General features: G+C 45.0%; 1 protein-coding gene across 1 annotated transcript; it reads left to right on the forward strand.

Annotated features, from left to right (window-relative positions):
- Positions 1-12240: 12240 nt before the first annotated feature.
- Positions 12241-25493, forward strand: LOC115144733 (tripartite motif-containing protein 16-like). Its single transcript, XM_065002980.1, has 6 exons — positions 12241-12903; positions 13946-14020; positions 22293-22526; positions 22722-22881; positions 22994-23053; positions 23285-25493. The coding sequence occupies exons 1-6, from the start codon at positions 12307-12309 to the stop codon at positions 23800-23802; spliced, it is 1644 nt and encodes a 547-aa protein (XP_064859052.1). The 5' UTR covers positions 12241-12306; the 3' UTR covers positions 23803-25493.
- Positions 25494-25725: the final 232 nt, after the last annotated feature.

Raw genomic sequence — 25725 nt, forward strand, 5'->3', positions numbered from 1 at the left:
ATAGAATAGAATGAAAAGGGAGGATGGGAGGGGAAATGGGCAGATATATCAGACAGATGAGGGAGAGAAAGATTTTCATACAGGAGTTAGTGTCTCTGTTCCAAATAGCTCCCTATTCCCTGTGTAGTGCACTAGGCTTTATTAGACCAGATCTAAAGTAGTGTTCTAGATGTTAGATTGTTTCTCCCTGTCATTACAACATGACAATATGGTCATGACTTTAGTGGTTTCCTCCTCTTTGTTTTTATTGTTAGTTTGTTATGTGTGTTGTCAGGGTTGTTCCTCTGTGTTCCTAATTGAAAATCCATTAACAATGAATCACAAACTAATGACATTCCAGTTGTGTTTAGACAACTTCATGTCTGACATCCCCCAGTTCAGTTCAGACCCATTGAACTGGGTCACATTCTAAGTGGTCACTTGTATTGATAGTCCATACTGGACCTAACTTTGGTTAACCAGACTGGAGGGGTTCTGATCACATATTCCCTCATCTCCAGAACTTCACCTGATGTCTCGCTTTCTCTCAATTCAATTTCAATTTAATAGCTGTATTGGCATGGGAAACTCAAGTTTACATTGCCGAAGCAATTGAAATAGATAATAAACAAGAGTGAAATAAACAATTAGAAATAAAAATTACATTCACAAAAGTTCCAAAAGAATAAAGACATTTCAAATGTCATATTTATATATACAGTGTTGTAACATTGTGCAATAGTTAAAGTATAAAAGGGAAAATAAATAAACATGGGTTGTATTTAAAATGGTTTGTTCTTCACTGGGTGCCTTTTTCTTGTGGCAACAGGTCACTAATATTGCTGCTGTGATGGCACACTGTGGTATTTTACCCAGTAGATATGGGAGTTTATCAAATTTGGATACGCTTTCTAATTCTTTGTGGATGTGTGTAATCTGAGGGAAATACAGTTGAAGTCCGAAGTTTACATACACTTAGGTCAGTAAAACTCGTTTTTCAACCCCTCCACAAATTTCTTGTTAACAAACTATAGTTTTGGCAAGACGGTTACTTTGTGCATGACAAGGAATTTTTCCAACAATTGTTTGCAGACAGAATAGTTCACTTATAATTCACTGTATCACAATTCCAGTGGGTCAGAAGTTGACCTACACTAAGTTGACAAGTTAAACAACTTGCAAAACTCCAGAAAATGATGTCATGGCTTTAGAAGCTTCTGATAGGCTAATTGAAATAATTTGAGTCAATTGGAGGTGTATCTATGGATGTATTTCAAGGCCTACCTTCAAACTTAGTGCCTCTTTGCTTGACATCATGGGAAAAATCAAAAGAAATCAGCCAAGACCTCATAACAAAATTGTAGAAGAAGACCTCCACAAATCTGGTTCATCCTTGGGAGCAATTTCCAAACGCCTGAAGGTACCATGTTCATCTGTACAAACAATAGTACGGAAGTATAAACACCATGGGACCATGCAGCCGTCATACCGCCCAGGAAGAAGACACGTTCTGTCTCCTAGACATGAACGTACTTTGGTGCGAAAAGTGCAAATCAATCCCAGATCAACAGCAAAGGACCTTGTGAAGTTGCTGGAGGAAACAGGTACAAAAGTCTATATCCACAGTAAAACGAGTCCTATTGTAACGGTTTTCCTGTGGTGAAGTAGAGGCGGACCAAAATGCAGCGTGGTGGTTATTCATGTTCTTTAATGAAGGAACTATACATGAAATAACTAACAAAACAATAAATGTGCGAAAACCAAAAACAGTCCTATCTGGTGCAAACACAGAGACAGGAACAATCACCCACAAACACACAGTGAAACCCAGGCTACCTAAATATGGTTCCCAATCAGAGACAATGACTAACACCTGCCTCTGATTGAGAACCATATCAGGCCAGACATAGAAATAGACAAACAAGACATCCAACATAGAATGCCCACTCAGATCACACCCTGACCAACCAAAACATAGAAACATACAAAGCAAACTATGGTCAGGGTGTGACACCTATATTGACATAACCCGAAAGGCCAATCAGCAAGGAAGAAGCCACTGCTCCAAAGCCGCCATAAATAAGCCATACTACAGTTTGAAACTGCACATGGGGACAAAGATTGTACTTTTTGGAGAAATGTCCTCTGGTGTGATGAAACAAAAAATATAACTGTTTGGCCATAATGACCATCGTTATGTTTGGAGAAAAAAGGGGGAGGCTTGCAAGCCGAAGAACACCATCCCAACCATAATGCACGAGGGTGGCAGCTTTATGTTGTGGGGGTGCTTTGCTGCAGGAGGGACTGGTGCACTTCACAAAATAGATGGCATCATGAGGTAGGAAAATTATGTGGATAGATTGAGGCAACATCTCAAGACATCAGTGAGAAAGTTAAAGCTTGGACACAAATGGGTCTTCCAAATGGACAATGTGGCAGATGAATCAGAATTAGTTGGGTAACATAGATAATTAAGATGTATTATCTGCATAATATGCTTATGTGATATACTTGTTATTAGAATTTATCTCTTTGGACTTTGGTGTTGGCAATTGCACTTCTTCCCTCAGCTGGGGCTCAGTCACTTGGGGCCCAGAGAGGGGAGAGGTCAGACTTGTCTTTTACATGTCTCTGGTGCTATGCAGAATGTCAGAAAGGGAAGAAGACAGAATGGAACATTGTCTTCACCTATTCTTAAACCATGTGAAGGGATGGCGTGATTAATGGGGAACCAATTACTTGTCTCCACAATGTCTGTGCGCCAGTTGGCATTGGGGGATGTGTGTGGCAGTGTCTGAAACCATTGTATGTCATCTCTGATGTTGCACTTATCCTGGGATAGTGTATGACCTAGAGGCTCACTCCCCTCAGTGAGCTTGTCCAGGAGTGGGGTCAAAAAGGGGTTTTACTTGAGATGTGAGTATCTAGAGTTGACAATTGAGTTATGCCATTGGATGAGCCAATGTTCCAGTTCTATACCATACCAGGAAGAGACGGTTCCAGTTTGGAGTAGGAGGACCAGACACTGGTCTTTACAATGAAAACTGTTGACACAGCAGTAACTGTCTGCTATGTATTATAGATATATTTCATACAAATCTAAACATTGTGACCATTCTATGTATCTGTTGCTCGTCATGCAGGTTGAGAGGGGTATATCTTGGCTATAAAAGATCTTTGTACTTTTGTGTTGTCATTCTCAACGGTTCATTAGAAATAGGGAATCGTTGAAAGTCAATGCTATTGCAAAGCTCTTATTATTAAAGTAGTTTAAGTTTAAGTATAACTCTGACTGGTGTGTGAAGTTTGTTTCTCCTCATTTGGAAATACAGAAATTAACCACCACAACAATGACCCCAAGCATACTTCCAAAGTTGTGGCAAAATGGCTTAAGGACAACAAAGTCAAGGTATTGGAGTGGCCATCACAAAGCCCTGACCTCAATTCAATAGAACATTTGTGGGCAGAACTGAAAGCGTGTGCGAGCAAGGAGGCCTACAAACCTGACTCAGGTACACCAGCTCTGTCAGGAGGAATGGGCCAAAATTCACCCAACTTATTGTGGGAAGCTTGTGGAAGGCTACCCGAAACGTTTGACCCAAGTTAAACAATTTAAAGGCAATGCTACCAAATACTAATTGAGTGTATGTAAACTTCTGACCCACTGGGAATGTTATGAAATAAATCATTCTCTTTCATTCTCTTCATCACTCCTCCTCAGACGAAGAGGAGGAAATCCGTTACAATACTGAACCTTTAAATGCGACTCACGACCTGGATTCGGTCTTATGTAGCAAAATTTGAAATAATTTTAATTTTTTAATTTTGACATTGGATGAAAGTAGAGACTCAGAGCTACAAATGGTAGATACACTTGTAAACTCACTTTTGAGAAAAGGCCCTTTCAATGTTTTGTTACCTTCTATAGATGTCTCCTTTGTTTACAGTCTACTGGATTGTTTCCCCATCAAATACTTACAGGAAGGCCGATGAAGATGGACAACGTGCCTGTGAAGCAGGCCCAGCTTACATTGACGGTTGTGGATGACCAGATGGTAAAGTACATGTTATAACTTCTTAACAAAACTCCGAAGTCTATCTATACACAGGTGAGAGCCGCCCTGCCTGAGCCAAAGAGAGGACAGCTGCAGAAGATCTCCCCTGGTGACTGGATCATGGTGTAGGATTTGAGACAAAAGCACTGGCACCAACCTCGTTGGAGGGGACCATACCAGGTGCTGCTGACCAACCCACTGCAGTTAGGATGGCTGAGAGATAGAGATACCTGGATCCACGAGTCCCACTGTAGAAGAGTACCAACCCCAGAAGAGGAAGATGGCCCCGCCACTGCAGTTAGGATGGCTGAGAGATAGAGATACCTGGATCCACGAGTCCCACTGTAGAAGAGTACCAACCCCAGAAGAGGAAGATGGCCCCGCCACTGCAGTTAGGATGGCTGAGAGATAGAGATACCTGGATCCACGAGTCCCACTGTAGAAGAGTACCAACCCCAGAAGAGGAAGATGGCCCCGCCACTGCTTAACACTGTTTTAGTTCATGTCTGTCTGTGTCTGTGTGTCTTTGCGGCACTGACTCTTAGCTTCCCTATTGGTAAGGTGCCAGAAGGACACACTCTACAGACCCATCTTGATAAATTGAGAAAGACTGAGCCAGAGACCCTAGTGACAGAAGAAGGTCCCGAGCCAAAGGGACCAACGCAAGTTGTGGGAGCTAATCTAATGCCACTAATTGCATTTGCTGTTTCTGGGCAAAACTCAAGCCCAAAATTACATGAGCTAATGTAAATAACTGCATTAGCTAATGCCAATAACTACATTTGCTACATCTGGACTTACCAATTTTAGGTGAACATAGGGGCAGGATGGTAGCACAATGACCAATACGTGAAACATATGTATACAATAAATGTATTATTATTTTTGTAATACATAAGGATCCTGCCACCACTATAATCTAACTCGAAGCAGATGTGGGATTTAACAAGCAAGAACTGGGACTAAAATATCATGGTGGGGAATGGAAGAGGGGAGTTGTTCATTTGCGAACAGGGTGTGCTTATATGTGTTATGTAAAGATACAATATTATAAACACAGAGCTCTGTGATAAGAAAGTCGGTTGTTCCTGTCACACCCTGGTCTTAGTTATCTTTGTTTCCATGTGTGACATGGGTGATTTATGTGTTTTGTCTTGTCAAAGTTTTTTTGCAGATTTATGGGGTTGTGTTCTTTTAGGTGTCTAGGTAAGTCTATGGTTGCCTGGATTGGTTCTCAATCAGAGGCAGGTGTTTATCGTTGTCTCTGATTGGGAGCCATATTTAGGCAGCCATATTCTTTGGGTATTTTGTGGGTGATTGCTTCCTGTGTCAGTGTTTGTGCCACACGGGACTGTTTCGGGTTTTGTAGTTGTGTTCATGTTAAGTGTCTCTTATTAAAGAACCATGATCTTCAACCACGCTGTGTTTTGGTCCGCCTCTCCTTCCCAGGAAGAAAGCCGTGACAGTTCCATGGAATTGCACGGCTTTGTTGCTTTGTAATAAAGTCTAAATTGAATTTGCAAGTTCCAGTAAAGGTGTAATATTTCTGAGTCAATATTCCACAACAAAGTCTGGAGTAAAGGGCCAGAAGTTAGAAGCAGCAGACAGGGGAGGGTATTGAAGGATTCCCCCCCTCGCTTCCTCATCAAGGGAGAAACAAGGGACTACCATATATGGGCGTCCCCCTGGGAGTGAATTACACCCTAAGTTTGATGTCATTCCTGCCCTTTATTACCTATCCCCCAAAGAGACCAGACGACATGACCTTTTACCAGATGTTTCAAGCCCCCAAACTCTGTGATGCTTCTGCACATCCTGATAATAGAAGTAACCCTCCCTATCCCTAAAGAGTGTTCTCTGGTGGCCCCTGGTGTATTACAGGTGAAGGAAGTAATCATGTAGGAGAGACAGCCTGTACTCTGGACCAAGACGGTTTGTTCGGGGTCTGGGGATCACAGATAGCCCAGTAGTTTATGGTTGGGTTCGTTTTCCTGGTTGGTATTATGATGCTAGTCTGTTGGAAAGTGATCTGTTCATCTTTAGCTTCTCGTATGACTGCAGTTTTGATGTTTAATGCCAGGCAATGACTGTGATGATCAGCTGTTTTTTCATGAGATCCAGTTCTACCCTGAGGAGTTAAAGAACATACAGGAATGAGTGGTACTGGGCCTTGTTAAATTATTTACCAGTAAAAGTACTGGATAAAGAGTTAAGGGACACTGTGGTTTCCTGGGTGTTCTGTTTCATTCTGATTTTAGTATAATTACCTCCTTTTTGATAGGCGTGTGTAATTGCCACGAATTGTGATAAAAGGAGGGAAGTGAGGTGGAATTTTATTGTCTCTTTCTGCTTACAGTATCTCACACTTCTCATACATGTTTGACCTGTTGCATACTGAGAGATGTGCCTGTTGTAGACAGAGGTTTGCTCTCACAAGGTCGGCTCAGTGGGAGTGGAATATTGGCTCAACTCCCGGACTCTGTGGTTGCCAGGTGTTCTCTCCTAAGCAGCCGCGCTCTGGGAACAAACCCATAGTGATAGTATAAATATGCTGAGGGGGGGGGTGTACCTCCTCAGAGCTTCTGACTAACTTGCATTGTTGTACCTCATCATCAGCAGAAACTGGCAAGTTAGAACTGTATGGTATGTTTAGCAGTATAAAGGTTTCCCAAGATTGTCAACACACTCTTTTATTCTCTCTGAGCTCAGAAATAAAGAATCTTTGTCTGACTTGGACTCCAGCAGATCCTGATCTTTATAATATCCACCCCAGCAGACTCAGACTAGACCAGACCCTCATCTTTATAATATCCACCCCAGCAGACTCAGACTAGACCAGACCCTCATCTTTATAATATCCACCCCAGCAGACTCAAATCGGACCAGACCCTCATCTTTATAATATCCAACCCAGCAGACTCAGACCAGACCAGACCAGACCAGACCCTCATCTTTATAATATCCACCCCAGCAGACTCAGACTAGACCAGACCCTCATCTTTATAACATCCACCCCAGCAGACTCAGACCAGACCCTCATCTTTATAATATCCACCCCAGCAGACTCAGACCAGACCAGACCCTCATCTTTATAATTTCCACCACAACAGACTCAGATCAGACCAGACCCTCATCTTTATAATATCCACCCCAGAAGACTCAGACCAGACCGTCATCTTTATAATATCCACCCCAACAGACTCAGACCAGACCCTCATCTTTATAATATCCACCCCAGCAGACTCAGACCAGACCAGACCCTCATCTTTATAATATCCACCCCAGCAGACTCAGACTCAGACCAGACCCTCATCTTTATAATATCCACCCCAGCAGACTCAGACCAGACCAGACCAGACCCTCATCTTTATAATTTCCACCACATCAGACTCAGATCAGACCAGACCCTCATCTTTATAATATCCACCCCAGCAGACTCAGACTCAGACTCAGACCAGACCCTCATCTTTATAATATCCACCCCAGCAGACTCAGACTCAGACCAGACCAGACCCTCATCTTTATAATATCCACCCCAGCAGACTCAGACCAGACCAGACTACCACTGACAGTCAAAATGACAGACATAAAGGCTACTGGGGGTAAAGTTTGACCGGGTGGGAGGAGGGAGTGGTAACTGGAATGGGATTTTAGGGACAGTAAAACAGAGACTGGGCTTTTCGGGACTTCAACAGCTGACTTTTGAGGGCTGTGATTTTACTTGCTTTTACTAATCAGTTGTGTTTTTATTCCACCAAGAGAGACGCTTTTAGCTCTGGACCGGATGGTGTTTTACTTCCTGTGGGAGAGCCTGAGGAGGGAGGTGGTTAAGAGACCCTGGTTCAAGGGGGGAGGCTTTCCTGACCTCTACTTGTTCCTGGGCAGCTGCTATACAGCGTTGCACCTCACTCTTGCCACCTCCCCGGTCAACAACAAGACCCAGGCCCTCGCACGGTTTTGGCTGGGGTCCTACCTCAGGACCCTAAAGCTGATCCCAGTCAACCTGTGAGCCCCAGTCTCCTTCCAGCTCCCCACACACTATGCCCAGCTCAGAAAGTTAAGACATTTTAAACTGGAAAAATAACCGGTCACAGTTTTAAATCAACACCATTCTGTTTCTCTCTTGTGCAGGAACGGAAACCAGTGTGTCCAGTGCACAGGCTTGCTAGAGGTGAGCCTACAAAGTGCCTTGCAACCACTCAGGATACTCTCGATGGTGCAGCTGTAGAACCTTTTGAGGATCTGAGGACCCATGTCAAATATTTTCAGTCTCCTGAGAGGGAATAGGGTTTGTCCTGCCCTCTTCACGACTGCCTTGGTGTGCTTGGACCATGTTAGTTTGTTGGTGATGTAGATACCAAGGAACTTGAAGCTCTCAACCTGCTCCACTACAGCCCCGTCGATGAGAATGGGGGCGTGCTCAGTCCTGCTTTTCCTGTAGTCCCCAAACATCACCTTTGTCTTGATCATTGAGGGAGAGGTTGTTTTCCTGGCACCACACGGCCAGGTCTGTGACCTCCTCCCTATAGGCTGTCTCGGCTTTGTCGGTGATCAGGCCTACCACTGTTGTGTCATTGGCAAACTTAATGATGGTGTTGGAATCATGCCTGGCCGTGCAGTCATGAGTGAACAGGGAGTACAGGAGGGGACTGAGCACGCACCCCTGAGGGGCCCTGTGTTGAGAATCAGTGTGGCGGATGTGTTGTGACCTACCCTTACCACCGGGGGCAGCCCGTCAGGAAGTCCAGGATCCGATTGCAGAGCGAGGTGTTTAGTCCCAGGGTCCTTAGCTTATTGATGAGCTTTGAGGGCACTATGTTGTTGAACTCTGTGCTGTAGTAAATTAAGATATTTCTCAAATTGGTGTTCCTTTTGTCCAGGTGGGAAAGGGCAGTGTGGAGTGCAATAGAGATTGCATCATCTGTGGATCTGTTAGGGCGGTATGCAAATTGGAGTGTGTCTAGGGTTTCTGGGATAATGGCGTTGATATGATCCATGACCAGCCTTTCAAAACACTTCATTGGTACAGACGTGAGTGCTACAGGTAGGTTCTCATCTAGGCAGATTACCTTAGTGTTCTTAGGCACAGGGACTATGGGGTCTGCTTAAAACATGTTGATATTACAGACTCAGACAGGGAGAGGTTGAAAATGTCAGTGAAGTCACTTGCCAGTTGGTCAGCGCATGCTCGCAGTACACGTCCTGGTAATCCGTCTGGCCCTGCGGCCTTTTTAAAGGTCTTACTCACATCGGCTGCGGAGAGCGTGATCACACAGTTGTCCAGAACAGCTGGTGCACTCATGCATGTTTCAGTGTTATTTTCCCTCGAAGCGAGCATAGAAGTAGTTTTGCTCGTCTGGTAGGCTCGTGTCACTGGGCACCTCTCGGCTGTGGATCCCTTTGTAGTCTGTAACAGTTAGCAAGCCCTGCCGCATTTGACGAGCGTCGGGGCCGGTGTAGTATGATTCAATCTTAGCCCTGTATTGACGCTTTGCCTGTTTGATGGTTCGTAGCAGGGCATACCGGAATTTCTTGTAAGCTTCCGGGTTAGAGTTCCACACCTTGAACGCGGCAGCTCTACCCTTTAGCTCAGTGCGAATGTTGCCTGTAATCCATGGCTTCTGGTCGGGGTATGTACGCACGGTCACTATGGGGACAACGTCATCGATGTGCTTATTGATGAAGCCAATGACTTATGTGGTGTACTCCTCAATGCCATCGGAAGAATCACGCAACATATTCCAGTCTGTGCTAGCAAAACAGTCCTGTAGCTTAGCATGTGCTATGTAGACAGCTACGAAAAATACAGATGAAATCTCTTTAGGTAGATAGTGTGGTCTACAGCTTCAGGTAAAGGTAAAGGTGTTTCAAATGGAAGGGCAAGTCTCACCACTGAGAGGAAAACATCACTGGTCCACCTCTGCATCAGGTCAGCTATGTTGATCAGTACTGTCCCAGGGATGCTGGGAGCAGAGATGAACTCCCCTGACCTGGTACCACCTATGGAGTTGTATTTTTAATATCAGTTTAACCCCATTACTGCTATAACACACATACACCATGTTAATAGAATGAAATGGATCCAGGTTCTTCTCCAAAGTGGTCTGAAATCAAGATGACTGCAGGTCTGAATCCCAAACTAATGGGGGGAAATGGCTCCATCTAATAAGATGGTATTTAGAGGTAAGGAGAAAGACATGTTGACAAACTTTACTATTGAGGTGAACAAAATTCTATTGACTTACATACAGAGCATTCAGAAAGTATTCAGACCCCTTCCCTTTTTCCACATTTTGTTACATTAAAGCCTTATTCTATTATGGATGTAGTAAATTTTCCTCATCAATCTACACACAATACCCCATAATGACAAAGCGTAAAACAGGTTTTTAGAATGTTTAGCATTTATTTATGAAAATAAAAAAACAGAAAGACCTTATTTTCAGACCCTTTGCTATGAGACTCGAAATTGAGCTCCTGTTTCCATTGATCACCCTTGAGATGTTTCTATAACTTGATTGGAGTCAACCTTTGGTAAATTCAATTGATTGGATATGATTTGGAAAGGAACACACCTGTCTATATAAGGTCCCACAATGGGATATTTCAGTATTTTTTTCGAAAACATTTTTTTTTGCTTTGTCATTACGGGGTATTGTGATGTCATTACGGGGTATTGTGTGTAGATTGATGAGGTAAAAAACAATTGAATCCATTTTAGAATAAGGCTGTAACGTAACAACATGTGGAACAAGTCAAAGGAGCTGAATACTTTTAGAATCTCTGTTGTCCAGTATAAATGTGCTTAACAAGTCACATAATAAGTTACATGGACTCACTCTGTAAACTATAATATAACTAGAGACAAAGTCTTTCCTGACAGGAGATGTAGCCAGGAAAACTCCTGGCCCTAATAGAAGCTGCAGAGGATTCAGTGGTGTCACTCTGGTCTTCTAGAACCAAGATGGTGGCCTGCTGGTTAACTGCATCTGCACTGTTCTTCAAGTCAATGTTAAATTGTTAAATGATTTAATTTTTGTTAAAAGTAGTCGTTGTGCATAGAGTTGTATGTTTTTTAAAAACACAACCACCGCAGAGAAGTTGGCTGCATCGACAGACAGACAGACAGACAGACAGACAGACAGACAGACAGACAGACAGACAGACAGACAGACAGACAGACAGACAGACAGACAGACAGACAGACAGACAGACAGACAGACAGACAGACAGACAGACAGACAGACAGACAGACAGACAGACAGGTTGTTTACTATGTCTGGATGAAGGGATGCAGTGTTGAAGGCTTCCTTTAGGTCTCCTGGTCTCTTGGGATTTAAACTGTGAATACAGAGAGATTGTCCTAACCATTCAATCAATGTACACAACAAACAGTCATCATTAACACTATACTGAGTGGAGCCTATGGATATAATATATTATCTTATAATATAATAGCATACAATATAAAGACTAGAATAGAATAAGGGTTTTGACACGAAAGCACAGCCAGATGTTTTGACTTGACAGTGTGTCTCTATACCTCTCAGTCTCTGAAGACACCCAGCCATGGTTAGGATTATTAGAGAAGCTTTTCCTGCTGAAAGACAGTTTCATTTCATCTGGTTTCAGAAATAATGTATTGGATGTGTTCATAACCCCGTCCACCTATAAGATGTGGGGGATCTGTATGACTAAGAAGAGATACAAAGAACTCTGATTGTAAAACGTCTTGTCTTTTTAGTCCTAGATGTGTCTAGGGTTACTGCAGAATGTAGTACCTCTAACCCTGACCCTAGACCTAACAGTAATAACCACACTGTAATGTAAAGTATTACCTCATTCTCAATGATCAGTCAATACATACAGTATTCAATTCAACTACAGTACATTGTATCAATATCAAGTCCCCCTCCTCACTACAACCACTTCTGAATTATTATAGACACTTAGAATCAGTGTTATAACATGTAAGTGTATTATAAGGCATTATCAAGGTCATTAAAATAATTATAATATGTACTTCATATAAACTGTTACCCTTTATATATTCTAACAATTCACATTAGTTAGATTTATTCTATATTAAGGGCCCTAACCTAGGAACAAAAAGCTTTGTCTCCTCGAAGTTGCGTGCAGTTCCCTCCGTCCAACCCCACACCTCTGGCAGAACCAGGAAGTCCCTCCTTCTTCCACAAACTCTCTTCTGAGGAAACAAAACTGATCTGAGTCTCTGTGTCGTCTGTCTGTGTGAGAGTGAACAACCGTCCAAATGGCTCAGCAGGGAGTTCTGCTGGACCAGGACCAGTTCTGTTGTTCTGTCTGTCTGGAGCTACTGAAGGAGCCGGTCACTACTGCCTGTGGACACAGTTACTGTAGGAGCTGTATTGAGGACTGCTGGGATCAGGATGTTCTGAAAGGGGTCTATAGCTGTCCTCAGTGCAGAGAGACCTTCACTCCAAGGCCTAATCTGAGGAAAAATAACATGTTGGCTGAGATGGTGGAGAAACTGAAGAAGACAGGACTCCAGGCTGCTCCCTCTCCTGCTCTGTGTTATGCTGAACCTGGAGATGTGGTGTGTGATTTCTGCATTGGGACCAGAAAGCAGAAAGCCCTCATGTCCTGTCTGGCATGTCTGGCCTCTTACTGTGAGACTCACCTCCAACCTCACTATGAATCTCCTGCTTTCAAGAAGCACAAGCTGGTCAAAGCCACCGCACAACTACAGGAGAAGATCTGCTCTCATCATGACAAACTGCTGGAGGTTTACTGTCGTACCGATCAGCAGTGTATCTGTTATCAGTGTGTGATGGATGAACATAAAGGCCATGATGCAGTGTCAGCTGCAGCAGAGAGGACTGAGAAACAGGTAAGACCATGTTGGTGACTGTCTGTTAAACAAAGAATTAAAGATACAGTAGGAACTATGTCTGAATGAATATGAGATCATTCAAATGAAATCGATTCACAAATATGAACACAAACCTTGATTATAAAGATATGTTAACCAAGATTCTCCAAATGTATCACCATTTTCTAAAGTCAAACACCGTTGTCATTCATTATCAATCACCATTATCATTTGTTATCAAACACCCAATCAGCTCCCCTGATTTGTGTTCTGTTAAAACTATAATCATTCCCATAACAACTTAATGATATATTTTCACAGACACTTCCTCAACATTTTAATCTCTATTGTTAGCAACTGAGGTTATTCTTCAATAACACAGACCCCAAATCAAATCAGGGGAAGAAAATAGACGTATTTGAGCAGGACAAATCCTAGGTGCTATGCTGAAAAGTAGACATTCAGTCTTCCCTGTCCTTCAGTTTTTCACCACAGAACAAAGGACAGGATGCCACTTATAACCCTTCACCCTAGCCTGGGGTTGGCCAATCAGAAGTCCTTGCTGCAGGACAAGCATCCCACTCCAGAGTCAATGTACAGACCAATGAAAATGTAGCACACGTAGCACACGTAGCTCTGAGTTCATGACTGACATTCCACAGATCCTAACAGATGTTGAACTGAAACCCAACTCCTATTTACAATTCCCTATTAACTATTAGGGGTGGTAGGGTACCCTAGTGGTTAGAGTGTTGGACTAGCAACCGAAAGGCTGCATGTTCAAATCCCCCGAGCTGACACGGTACAATTCTGTTGTTCTGCCCCTGAACAAGGCAGTTAACCCACTGTTCCTAGGCCGTCATTGAAAATAAGAATTTGTTCTTAACAGACTTGCCTAGTAAAATAAAAATAGTACTCTAGTTTTTTATCCTCTGCGGTGTGTATTTATCTTCAAAATATTCTTATACCATCTTCAATGGGCCCAAATGTCACATGACTATACTATTGATCTACTGGACAAATAAACCTTGATAGCTCATTGAAGAGTGATTCTCCACAGAGGCAGCTGAGGATGAGTCAGCAGAGATTCCAAGAGAGAGAGAAGGAGCTCCAACAGGCTGTGGAGTCTTTCAAGGTGAGTATTGTTGACCAGAGGAGACACACCATTTCACTTCTCTCAGTCTGAGAGAGGAGAGGGGCCCCTCTCCAATCCAACTGTTGGGAACAGGCTGTCCGGACCCCTTTCAGAAAACAGAGTGCTTAATGATGTAACCAACGGGATATGAACCCAGGTCTACCGCGGGAGAAACCAACATCTTGACCGTTACACCAAGAGGACATTCCCTATTAGGAAGACACTGATTTTGAAGTCGCAGGTGGGGCTACCTAATCACATAACCATGAATAACCATGACTGACTCATGTCCCCTATACATTAACATGGAGAGCTCTCTCTCTCTCTCTCTCTCTCTCTCTCTCTCTCTCTCTCTCTCTCTCTCTCTCTCTCTCTCTCTCAATTCAATTCAATTCAAATGGCTTTATTGGCATGGGAAATACATGTTTACATTGCCAAAGTAGGTGGAATAAATACTAAACAAACGTGAAATAAACCATCAGAAATTAACAGGAAACTTTCCACTCACAAAAGTTAAAAAAGAATAGAGACATTTCAAATGTTATAATTCAAGTGCAAACAGAGTGAGCAAATGTGATAAAATGTTATTTGTCACATACACATGGTTAGCAGATGTTAATGCGAGTGTAGCGAAATGCTTGTGCTTCTAGTTCCGACAATGCAGTAATAACCAACGAGTAATCTAACTAACAATTCCAAAACTACTACCTTATACACAAGTGTAAAGGGATAAAGAATATGTACATAAAGATATATGAATGAGTGATGGTACAGAGCGGCATAGGCAAGATGCAGTAGATGGTATCGAGTACAGTATATACATATGAGATGTATGTAACAAAGTGGCATAGTTTAAAGTGGCTAGTTATACATGTATTACATAAAGATGCAGTAGATGATATAGAGTACAGTATATACGTATACATATGAGATGAATAATGTAGGGTATGTAAACATTATATTAAGTAGCATTGTTTAAAGTGGCTAGTGATATATTTTACATCAATTCCCATCAATTCCCATTATTAAAGTGGCTGGAGTTGAGTCAGTGTGTTGGCAGCAGCCACTCAATGTCAGTGGTGGCTGTTTAACAGTCTGATGGCCTTGAGATAGAAGCTGTTTTTCAGTCTCTCGGTCCCAGCTTTGATGCACCTGTACTGACCTCGCCTTCTGGATGATAGCGGGGTAAGCAGGCAGTGGCTTGGGTGGTTGTTGTCCTTGATGATCTTTATGGCCTTCCTGTGACATCGGGTGGTGTAGGTGTCCTGGAGGGCAGGTAGTTTGCCCCCGGTGATGCGTTGTGCAGACCTCACTACCCTCTGGAGAGCCTTATGGTTGTGGGCGGAGCAGTTGCCGTACCAGGCGGTGATACAGCCCGACAGGATGCTCTCGATTGTGCATCTGTAGAAGTTTGTGAGTGCTTTTGGTGACAAGCCGAATTTCTTCAGCCTCCTGAGGTTGAAGAGGCGCTGCTGCGCCTTCTTCACAATGCTGTCTGTGTGGGTGGGCCAATTCAGTTTGTCTGTGATGTGTACGCCGAGGAACTTAAAACTTACTACCCTCTCCACTACTGTTCCATCAATGTGGATAGGGGGGTGTTCCCTCTGCTGTTTCCTGAAGTTCACAATCATCTCCTTAGTTTTGTTGACGTTGAGTGTGAGGTTATTTTCCTGACACCACACTCCGAGGGCCCTCACCTCCTCCCTGTAGGCTGTCTCATCGTTGTTGGTAATCAAGCCTACCACTGTTGTGTCGTCCGCAAACTTGATGATTGAGTTGAAGGCGTGCGTGGCCACGCAGTCGTGGGTGAACAGGGAGTACAGGAGAGGGCTCAGAACGTACCCTTGTGGGGCCCCAGTGTTGAGGATGAGCGGGGTGGAGATGTTGTTACCTACCCTCACCACCTGGGGGCGGCCCGTCAGGAAGTCCAGTACCCAGTTGCACAGGGTGGGGTCGAGACCCAGGGTCTCGAGCTTGATGACGAGCTTGGAGGGCACTATGGTGTTAAATGCTGAGCTGTAGTCGATGAACAGCATTCTCACATAGGTATTCCTCTTGTCCAGATGGGTTAGGGCAGTGTGCAGTGTGGTTGAGATTGCATCGTCTGTGGACCTATTTGGGCGGTAAGCAAATTGGAGTGGGTCTAGGGTGTCAGGTAGGGTGGAGGTGATATGGTCCTTGACTAGTCTCTCAAAGCACTTCATGATGACGGAAGTGCCAGACTGAGCTTTGGAGGCTGAATGGCGGCTCTGGCAGATCCTGGCTGACTGGCGGCTCTGGCGGATCCTGGCTGACTGGCGGCTCTGGCGGATCCTGGCTGACTGGCGGCTCTGGCGGATCCTGGCTGACTGGCGGCTCTGGCGGATCCTGGCGTGACTGGCGGCTCTGGCGGCTCCTGGCTGACTGGCGGCTCTGGCGGCTCCTGGCTGACTGGAGGCTCTTGGCTGACTGGCGGCTCTGGTGGCTCCTGGCTGACTGGCGGCTCTGGCGGCTCCTTGCAGACTGGCGGCTCTGGCGGCTCCTTGCAGACTGGTGGCTCTGGTGGCTCCTTGCAAACTGGCGGCTCTGGTGGTTCCTTGCAGACTGGCAGCTCTGGCGGGTCCTTGCAGACTGGCGGCTCTGGCAGCCTCTTGCAGACTGGCGGCTCTGGCGGCTCAGGACAGACGGGAGACTCTGGCGGCGCTGGGCAGGAAGAAGGCTCTGGCAGCGCTGGACAGACGAGGCGCACTGTAGGCCTGGTGCGTGGTGCCGGCACTGGTGGTACTGGGCCGAGGACACGCACCTCAGGGCGAGTATGAGGAGGAGGAACAGGGTGTGGGGGGCTGCCACCGGAGGGCTGGTGCGTGGAGATGGCACCGGATAGACCGGCCCGAGAAGGCGTACTGGAGGTCTCGAGCACCGAGCCTGCCCCACCTTACCTGGTTGAATGCTCCCCATAGCCTGACCAGTAAGGCGAGGTGGAATAGGCTGCACTGGGCTGTGCAGGCGAACCGGGGACACCATGCGTAAGGCTGGTGCCATGTACGCCGGCCCGAGGAGATGCACTGGAGACCAGATGCGTAAAGCCGGCTTTATGGCACCTGGCTGGAAGCTCAACCTAGCCCGGCCGATACGAGGAGCTGGGATGTACCGCACCGGGCTAAGCACGCGTACTGGGGACACCGTGCGCTCCACCGCATAACACGGTGCCTGACCAATACGACACCCTCTCTCAATCCGGTATGCACAGGAAGCTGGCACAAGTCTCCTACCTGCCTTAGCCACACTCCCCGTGTGCCCCCCCAATACATTTTTGGTGGCTGCCTCTCTCTCGGGCTTCCTACCGCGTCGCCGTGCTGACTCCATTCACCGGTATCCCTCCTCACACTGCTCCAGAGAATCCCAGGCGGGCTCCAGCACTCTCCCTGGTCGGCCGCCCACCTGTCTATCTCCTCCCAAGTAGTGACCTTGTCCAGATCTCGCTCCCAAGACCATAAGTCCTGATTACGCTGCTCCTGCTGCCTGTCACCACGCTGCTTGGTCCTGTTGTGGTGGGTGATTCTGTAACGGCAGATTTCTTCCTCTTCCTCTAAAAAGGTGTAGCAAGGATCGGACCAAGATGTGGCGTGGTAAGTGTCCATGTTTTAATAAGAAAAACTCAACATGAACACAAATACAAAACAATAAACGTGAACTAACCGAAAACAGTCCCGTGTGGCACAAACACTGACACAGGAAACAATCACCCACAAAATACCCAAAGAACATGGCTGCCTAAATATGGTTCCCAATCAGAGACAACGATAAACACCTGCTTCTAATTGACAACCAATCTAGGCAACCATAGACTTACATAAACACCTAGAAAGGAAACACCCCCATAAACATACAAAACCCCTAGACTAGACCAAACACATACATCACCCATGTCACACCATGACCTAACCAAAATAACAAGGAAAACAAAGAACACTAAAGTCAGGGTGTGACAAATTATTTATTTACTAAATACCTAACTAATCACACAGAATTACACATACACATAATTAACTCATAACTTGATTACAAATACGTCATAAAGGAAAACGTCCCTAGCAGGCGGAACAGATATGACAGTTTGTTACACAAAAGAAAAGGGGCTGGGTTTGAGTGAAAGAGCGGGAAGAATGAGGAATAAAGTGTGAAGCTGTGCTATCGTAAATACAGTATCAAATGCAATAAATATTTACTCTGAGCTGAAGTTCGGTAGGTTGGTGATAGATGGAAGGCCGTGTTGCCCAACCGAGTCCTTTGAAGAATGTCTCTGCTGGTAAATTGTATACGTTGTAGTAACGTCGTTGTGTGATAGACGGGATACTCTTTCTGTTCCTTCCTAACCCTCGTTTGCAGCGGCTGTTGCTAACTCAACGGCTAGGAGGTATCACTTCTGTAGTGAATAAAAGTTCAAAGTTCATACCATTCGCAACCAAGCTCACGCTGATGTTGGCTTCGTTCTGTAGTTATTATCTGAACCATTCTGACATCGGACCGTCGTCTTCACATCATCGGAACAGGAGGTTATATTGTTGTCAAGGGCTTATATAGGAAGGGAGAGGAGGGCATGTTTGAAAAGTTTTATAGCCCATGTCCCTTCACAGGGGCGGGCCACTGATTGAGCAGAGCCCTATCTTATTAAATCCCAAATCTCACATTTTAGAAGCTAAAATCACATTTCATCCCATCACGAATAATTTCATATTCAAACATTTAAATTGAACAACAATTCCATGTGAATCCGATAATTCTGATGTGTAGACTTTCCACTGTAGAGTTTATGTCATCTTATCATTGATGAGAATGTCTCAGATGACAACCGAACTGACATCATATTCATTAAGTACCACCGCATATGTTCAATTGATCGGATTGCCAGAATATAGTTCATTTCCCCGCCTTCTGATGTTCCCAGAATCTCTATATTAACCAAGGGTTTTGCGAATGTAACCTCAGTAGGGTAGAGCGAGGAAAACAGGGGGAAGAGGTATTTATGACTGTCATAAACCTACCCCCCCAGGCCAACGTCATGACACTGCCTTGTTCAGGGGCAGAACAACAGATTTTTATCTTGTCAGCTCCGGGATTCGATCGAGCAACCTTTCGGTTACTGGCTCTAACCACTAGGCTACCTGCCATCCTTTCACAGATGCCAAGTGTACGTTTACATGTGAGTCATTAGGCAGACATTCTGCCTAAATATGCCTAAAAAAAAGTAGATTTTCTGATTTTTCAGCTAGTCGGTGTCACGAGTCCGACCGAGGGTGGCTCCCTTTCCCGGTTGGGTGGCGCTCGGCGGTCGTCATCGCAGGCCTATTAGCTGCCACTGATTGTTTTTCCTCCCCCTCCTTGTATGTTTATTGCTAGCACCTGTTAGTGAGTCATTAGTTGGGCTTTATTAGACAGCCGGCCCGCCTGGTTCTTTGTGAGGGATTAATTATTGTGACCTTCGGTTATGTAGTAGAGGAACATGTTTGTTCCTGGGCGTGTATTCTGTTGTACTGTTTTCATCCCCGTGTTTGGGGCATTTGGTTTTGGAACACCCAGTGTTGCGTGAGTGCAGTATTGCACTCTCTGTTTCCTGCGTCTGACTCCACACCCACGACACCCGGAGCGTTACAGTCAGCTTGGGGATTCGACCCAGCCACCTTTCGGTTACTGCCCAACATTCTTAACCACTAGATTACAAACCACTAAATGTTAAACACCAAAGGTCAAATGGTAGTAGATAAATGGTAAGCTGGTTAAATAAAAGACTGCTGTTATAACTTTCAGACTGCCATTGTTTTGGGGAAATAGGGACATGTTTGTCTACTTCTACAATTATCTCTAATAGATGTATTTATTTGGTTAATAATAATTAATAATAATGGTTTGAAGTTCTACACCATTTTAATCAGGATAACCTATTATTTCTAATGATGTAAGTTTGGGCAACGTACAATGTTGTTACCAATTGCTGGTAGGTAAAACGTAAAAAATTTAATAAAATACTCCTGGAACTCTGGAGGTCGTCCCATTGTTTCCTAAAGAAATATGGGTTTGTCTGTTTATTTGACAAAATATTGCAATGTGCATATTTAGAGTGGCTTCAAGTTGGACACCATTTTAATCATGAAAATCTCTTCTGTCTAATGATATAAGGTTGGGCAGCGTCCTCTGCTGTCATCGATCGCTAGACCAGAAATAGTCAGTTGCCATTTTTTCCTACTTCCTGGTAATGCAGACATAAACACACTTGACACCAACAAGGTGCGGATGTTTACTTTCTACACCAGTTGTAATTTTTCAGTTTCATCCTAAGAACAGGTTTTAGTGGTAAAATAAAAAGGTTGACATTTGTTGGTGCCATTTAGGGGAAATGGAATTCTAAGGATCATCCCAGTCAGAAGAGGCTCTGTGAAGGTTTGTTTCAATTAATTTGCTATGGCCTCGCTAGTGTTCCAGCTCAGACAACATACTTGGGCCGTTTTGACCTAGTCAAATCAATTCAAATGTATTTATAAAGCTCTTCTTACATCAGCAGATATCACAAAGTGCTGTACAGAAACCCAGCCTAAAACCCCAAACAGCAAGCAATGCAGGTGTAGAAGCACGGTGGCTAGGAAAAACTCCCTAGAAAGGCCAGAACCTAGGAATAAACCTAGGGAGGCACCGTAAATACTGGAGGCTGAGACAGGAGGGGTCGGGAGACACTGTGGCCCCGTTCGACAATACCCCCGGACAGGCCCAAACAGGCAGGATATAACCCCACCAACTTTGCCAAAGCACAGCCCCCATATCTTCAACCACCAACTTACCATCCTGAGACAAGGCAGAGTATAGCCCACAAAGATCTCCCCCACGGTACAACCCAAGGGGGGGCGCCAACCCAGACAGGAAGATCACGTCAGTGACTCAATCCACTCAAGTGATGCACCCCTCCTAGGGATGGCATGGAAGAGCACTAGTAAGCCAGTGACTCAGCCCCCGTAAAAGGGTTAGAGGCAGAGAATCCCAGTGGAGAGAGGGGAACCGGCCAGGCAGAGACAGCAAGGGCGGTTCGTTGCTCCAGTGCCTTTCCGTTCACCTTCACACTCCTGGGCCAGACTACACTCAATCATAGGACCTACTGAAGAGATGAGTCTTCAATAAAGACTTAAAGGTTGAGACCGAGTCTGCGTCTCTCACATGGGTAGGTAGACCATTCCATGAAAATGACTGGTTCTATTGCCCAGCCTACTAGGACTCAGGGGACAGAGGCTGGGTCTAGCTCTGCTACGGGGCAGGCTACTGGAGGGGGTACCAGGAGGGAGGAGAGTAGAGCAGGACCAAGTGGTGGTGTGCAGGCTAATGGAGGGGGGACCAGGAGGGAGGAGAGTAGAGCAGGACCAAGTGGTGGTGTGCAGGCTAATGGAGGGGGTACCAGGAGGGAGGAGAGTAGAGCAGGACCAAGTGGTGGTGTGCAGGCTAATGGAGGGGGGACCAGGAGGGAGGAGAGTAGAGCAGGACCAAGTGGTTGTGTGCAGGCTAATGGAGGGGGTACCAGGAGGGAGGAGAGTAGAGCAGGACCAAGTGGTTGTGTGCAGGCTAATGGAGGGGGGACCAGGAGGGAGGAGAGTAGAGCAGGACCAAGTGGTTGTGTGCAGGCTACTGGAGGGGGTACCAGGAGGGAGGAGAGTAGAGCAGGACCAAGTGGTTGTGTGCAGGCTACTGGAGGGGGGACCAGGAGGGAGGAGAGTAGAGCAGGACCAAGTGGTTGTGTGCAGGCTACTGGAGGGGGTACCAGGAGGGAGGAGAGTAGAGCAGGACCAAGTGGTGGTGTGCAGGCTACTAGAGGGGGGACCAGGAGGGAGGAGAGTAGAGCAGGACCAAGTGGAGAAAGCTGTGGTGAGGAGGGTTGCAGCTGGGTACATGAGCTGAGGCAGGTTGCTGTTGTAACAGAGACTCCAGTGGGTAAGGGCTTGGTGGGCTCATCACAGGAAATATTGCCTGTCATTGGGGAAGAGGCACAGATCAGGGAGGAAGTGCAGGGGAGCAGACTGGGGAGGAGGAGGACAGTATTGTGCCAATGGAGGAGGAAGATGGGGGGGGGGGGGTTGGGCGCCAGAAGTGGTGTTCTGTAATTGCCTGTCCAAGAGGGGGGACAAGGCCTGGTGGACCTGGAGAGCAGGGTGGCAGCGTTCTGACTCAAAGTGGTGCAGAGGCAACTGTACCTACTGTCTCTCTGTCTCTCTCTCTGTCTCTCTCTCTGTCTCTCTCTCTTTCTCTCTCTTAACAGCGTTCTGCACAGGCAGCAGTGGAGGACAGTGATCAGATCTTTACTGAGATGATCTGCTCCTTTGAGAGAAGGCGCTCTGAGGTGAAGGAGCTGATCAGAGACCAAGAGAAGGCTCAAGTGAGTCAAGCTGAAGGACTCCTGGAGCAACTGAAGCAGGACATAGCTGAGCTGAGAAAGAGAAGCACTGAGTTGGAGCAGCTCTCACACACAGAGGATCACATCCATTTCCTCCAGGTAACTAAACTACCTTGTTACATGTGATATGAAATTAACTTAATGTGAAGCTATTCATCTCAGTCATTATGTTATCCTGTCTCCCCCGCCCTCGCTCTGTCTCCCCCGCGGTTGCTCTGTCCCCCCTCTCTCTGTCTCTCTCTCTGTCTGTCTCCCCCCCTCGCTCTCTCTCTCTCTCTGTCCCTCCCTCTCCAGAGTCATCAGTCTCTCTCCAGTATCAGTGTATCTTCAGACTTACCCAGCATTGTTGTCCATCCTCTTCAGTACTATGGAGATGTGAGTAAGACTGTGTCTGAACTGAGAGAGAAACTAGAAGACTTCCTTAAAGGAGAATGGACCAAGATCTCGTCTACAGGTGTGTTGAAAATAACATCAACTTTAGAATGTTCCCGACTAGTCATATACATGTGGAATATGATATGATGATAACATTCCCTCTCTCTGTCAATATGTTTTTGTGTCTGTAGTGAATATAGTGGATGTTGTACTGCCTCCAGAGCCCAAGACCAGAGAACAGTTGTTACAATGTGAGTCTCTTTACTGTGAAGTAACTAACAGTCTCTTTTTACTGACACTCCTAACAATCCCTCTTGAAATATATAGCAATAGTAGATCTAATCAAAGACTGGATATCTATCTGACTCCTCATAGTTCTCTGATTTGATCTCTGCTGTGCTCTAATCAAAGACAGGGTAGATACAGTATCTGACTTAACATATTGTTCTAACTCCCCTCATTGGTCTCTGCTCTTCTCCCAGATTCCTGTCAGCTCACACTGGACCCAAACACAGCATACACACACCTCTCTCTGTCTAAATGGAACAGAAAGGTGACCTATAAACGCAAAATCCAACCATATCCTGACCATCCAGACAGATTCACCAACCACTACCAGGTTTTGTGTAGAGAGGGTCTGTCTGGACGCTGTTACTGGGAGGTGGAGTGGAGTGGTTATGTTATTACAGCAGTCTCATATAAAGACATCAGCAGAACAGAGACAGGTAATATATTTGGACTCAATAACAAGTCCTGGGGTTTACAGTGCTTTAGTGATGGTTATTGTTTCAGACACAATAATGTTGACACTAAAGTATCAGGCCCTCAGTCCTCCAGAGTAGGAGTGTACCTGGATCACAAGGCAGGTACTCTGTCCTTCTACAGTATCTCTGACACAATGACCCTCCTCCACAGAGTCCAGACCACATTCACTCAGCCCCTCTATCCTGGGTTTTGGCTACGTAGTTGTAAAAGTACTGCTGAGCTGGTTAAACTGTAGTAGGGTCCACATAGATACTAGTCATGCTGGTGTAGTCTATAGCTGAGCTGTTTAAACTGTAGTAGTGTCCACATAGATACTAGTTATGTTGGTGTAGTCTATAGCTGAGATGGTTAAACTGTAGTATGCTCCACACAGATACTAGTCATGCTGGTGTAGTCTATAGCTGAGCTGGTTAAACTGTAGTAGGGTCCACATAGATACTAGTCATGCTGGTGTAGTCTATAGCTGAGCTGGTTAAACTGTAGTAGGGTCCACATAGATACTAGTCATGCTGGTGTAGTCTATAGCTGAGATGGTTAAACTGTAGTAGGGTCCACATAGATACTAGTCATGCTGGTGTAGTCTATAGCTGAGCTTGTTAAACTGTAGTAGGGTCCATATAGATACTAGTCATGCTGGTGTAGTCTATAGCTGAGCTGGTTAAACTGTAGTAGGGTCCACATAGATACTAGTCATGCTGTAATAGTCTATAGCTGAGCTGGTTAAACTGTAGTAGGGTCCACATAGATACTAGTCATGCTGGTGTAGTCTATAGCTGAGCTGGTTAAACTGTAGTAGGGTCCACATAGATACTAGTCATGCTGGTGTAGGCTATAGCTGAGCTGGTTAAACTGTAGTAGGGTCCACATAGATACTAGTCATGCTGGTGTAGTCTATAGCTGAGATGGTTAAACAGTAGTAGGGTCCACATAGATACTAGTCATGCTGGTGTAGTCTATAGCTGAGCTAGTTAAACTGTAGTAGGGTCCACATAGATACTAGTCATGCTGGTGTAGTCTATAGCTGAGCTGGTTAAACTGTAGTAGGGTCCACATAGATACTAGTCATGCTGGTGTAGTCTATAGCTGAGATGGTTAAACAGTAGTAGGGTCCACATAGATACTAGTCATGCTGGTGTAGTCTATAGCTGAGCTAGTTAAACTGTAGTAGGGTCCACATAGATACTAGTCATGCTGGTGTAGTCTATAGCTGAGCTGGTTAAACTGTAGTAGGGTCCACATAGATACTAGTCATGCTGGTGTAGTCTATAGCTGAGCTGGTTAAACTGTAGTAGGGTCCACATAGATACTAGTCATGCTGGTGGTGATGGTCACCAGATGTGATGGTCTGTTTTTCTGTACAATAATTTGTCTGACTGTATAGTTGAATTAAAATGTAATATACTTATTTTTATCAAATACAATGTTTTAATCTTGTACATTTCCATGAATCATGATGTGTGGTGTTGATGTATATTGGTTGTCATTCAGAACCATTGATATGTTTTCTCAATCTATGTAATTCTCATCAGTGGCATTGAACAGGTAGTATCACTATCTAACTAACTAAACTATATGAGACAGACACAGATGAATCCTAGTCCTGGACTAAAACGTATGTTCAATGTAGATGTCCAGGAAACCAGCCCTAAATGTGGAATCTTTCATCCTCCCATACTGCTCAGTCCAGCAACATTAAACCTGTCCAGCAGGTGGTGGTATTGACCAAACAATATAACCAGCAGATATCTTGACTTGCCACTCAGTATATCAGTAATGTTCAGAATAGTACTTTAATATCATTGGAGATTGATGGTCTTTTTAATCCACTATCCAGAGTCAGGAACAGATGAAGTTAGGTCTGCTACTGTTCAGTGATTAAATATGACTTATGGTGATGGGAAATAAAAAATACAACACTAAACTTAATCTAGTAATAGTTTTCCTTTGTTATTTATTCCAAGGTGTGTCTTTAACTTGTAAATGGATTGTGTGGAGGTGAGCTAGTGGTGTGGCTGATAGAATAGAATGAAAAGGGAGGATGGGAAATGGGCAGATATATCAGCCCATGCCAACACCAACCCAATGCTTTTACATTTGTGAGGAGTAGTGAAGGAATCCTACTGTTCAGGAGGAAGGAGAGATTATCGGGACGTCCCCA

Source organism: Oncorhynchus nerka, linkage group LG17 (assembly GCF_034236695.1).
Source record: "Oncorhynchus nerka isolate Pitt River linkage group LG17, Oner_Uvic_2.0, whole genome shotgun sequence".
NCBI classification, from domain to species: domain Eukaryota; kingdom Metazoa; phylum Chordata; class Actinopteri; order Salmoniformes; family Salmonidae; genus Oncorhynchus; species Oncorhynchus nerka.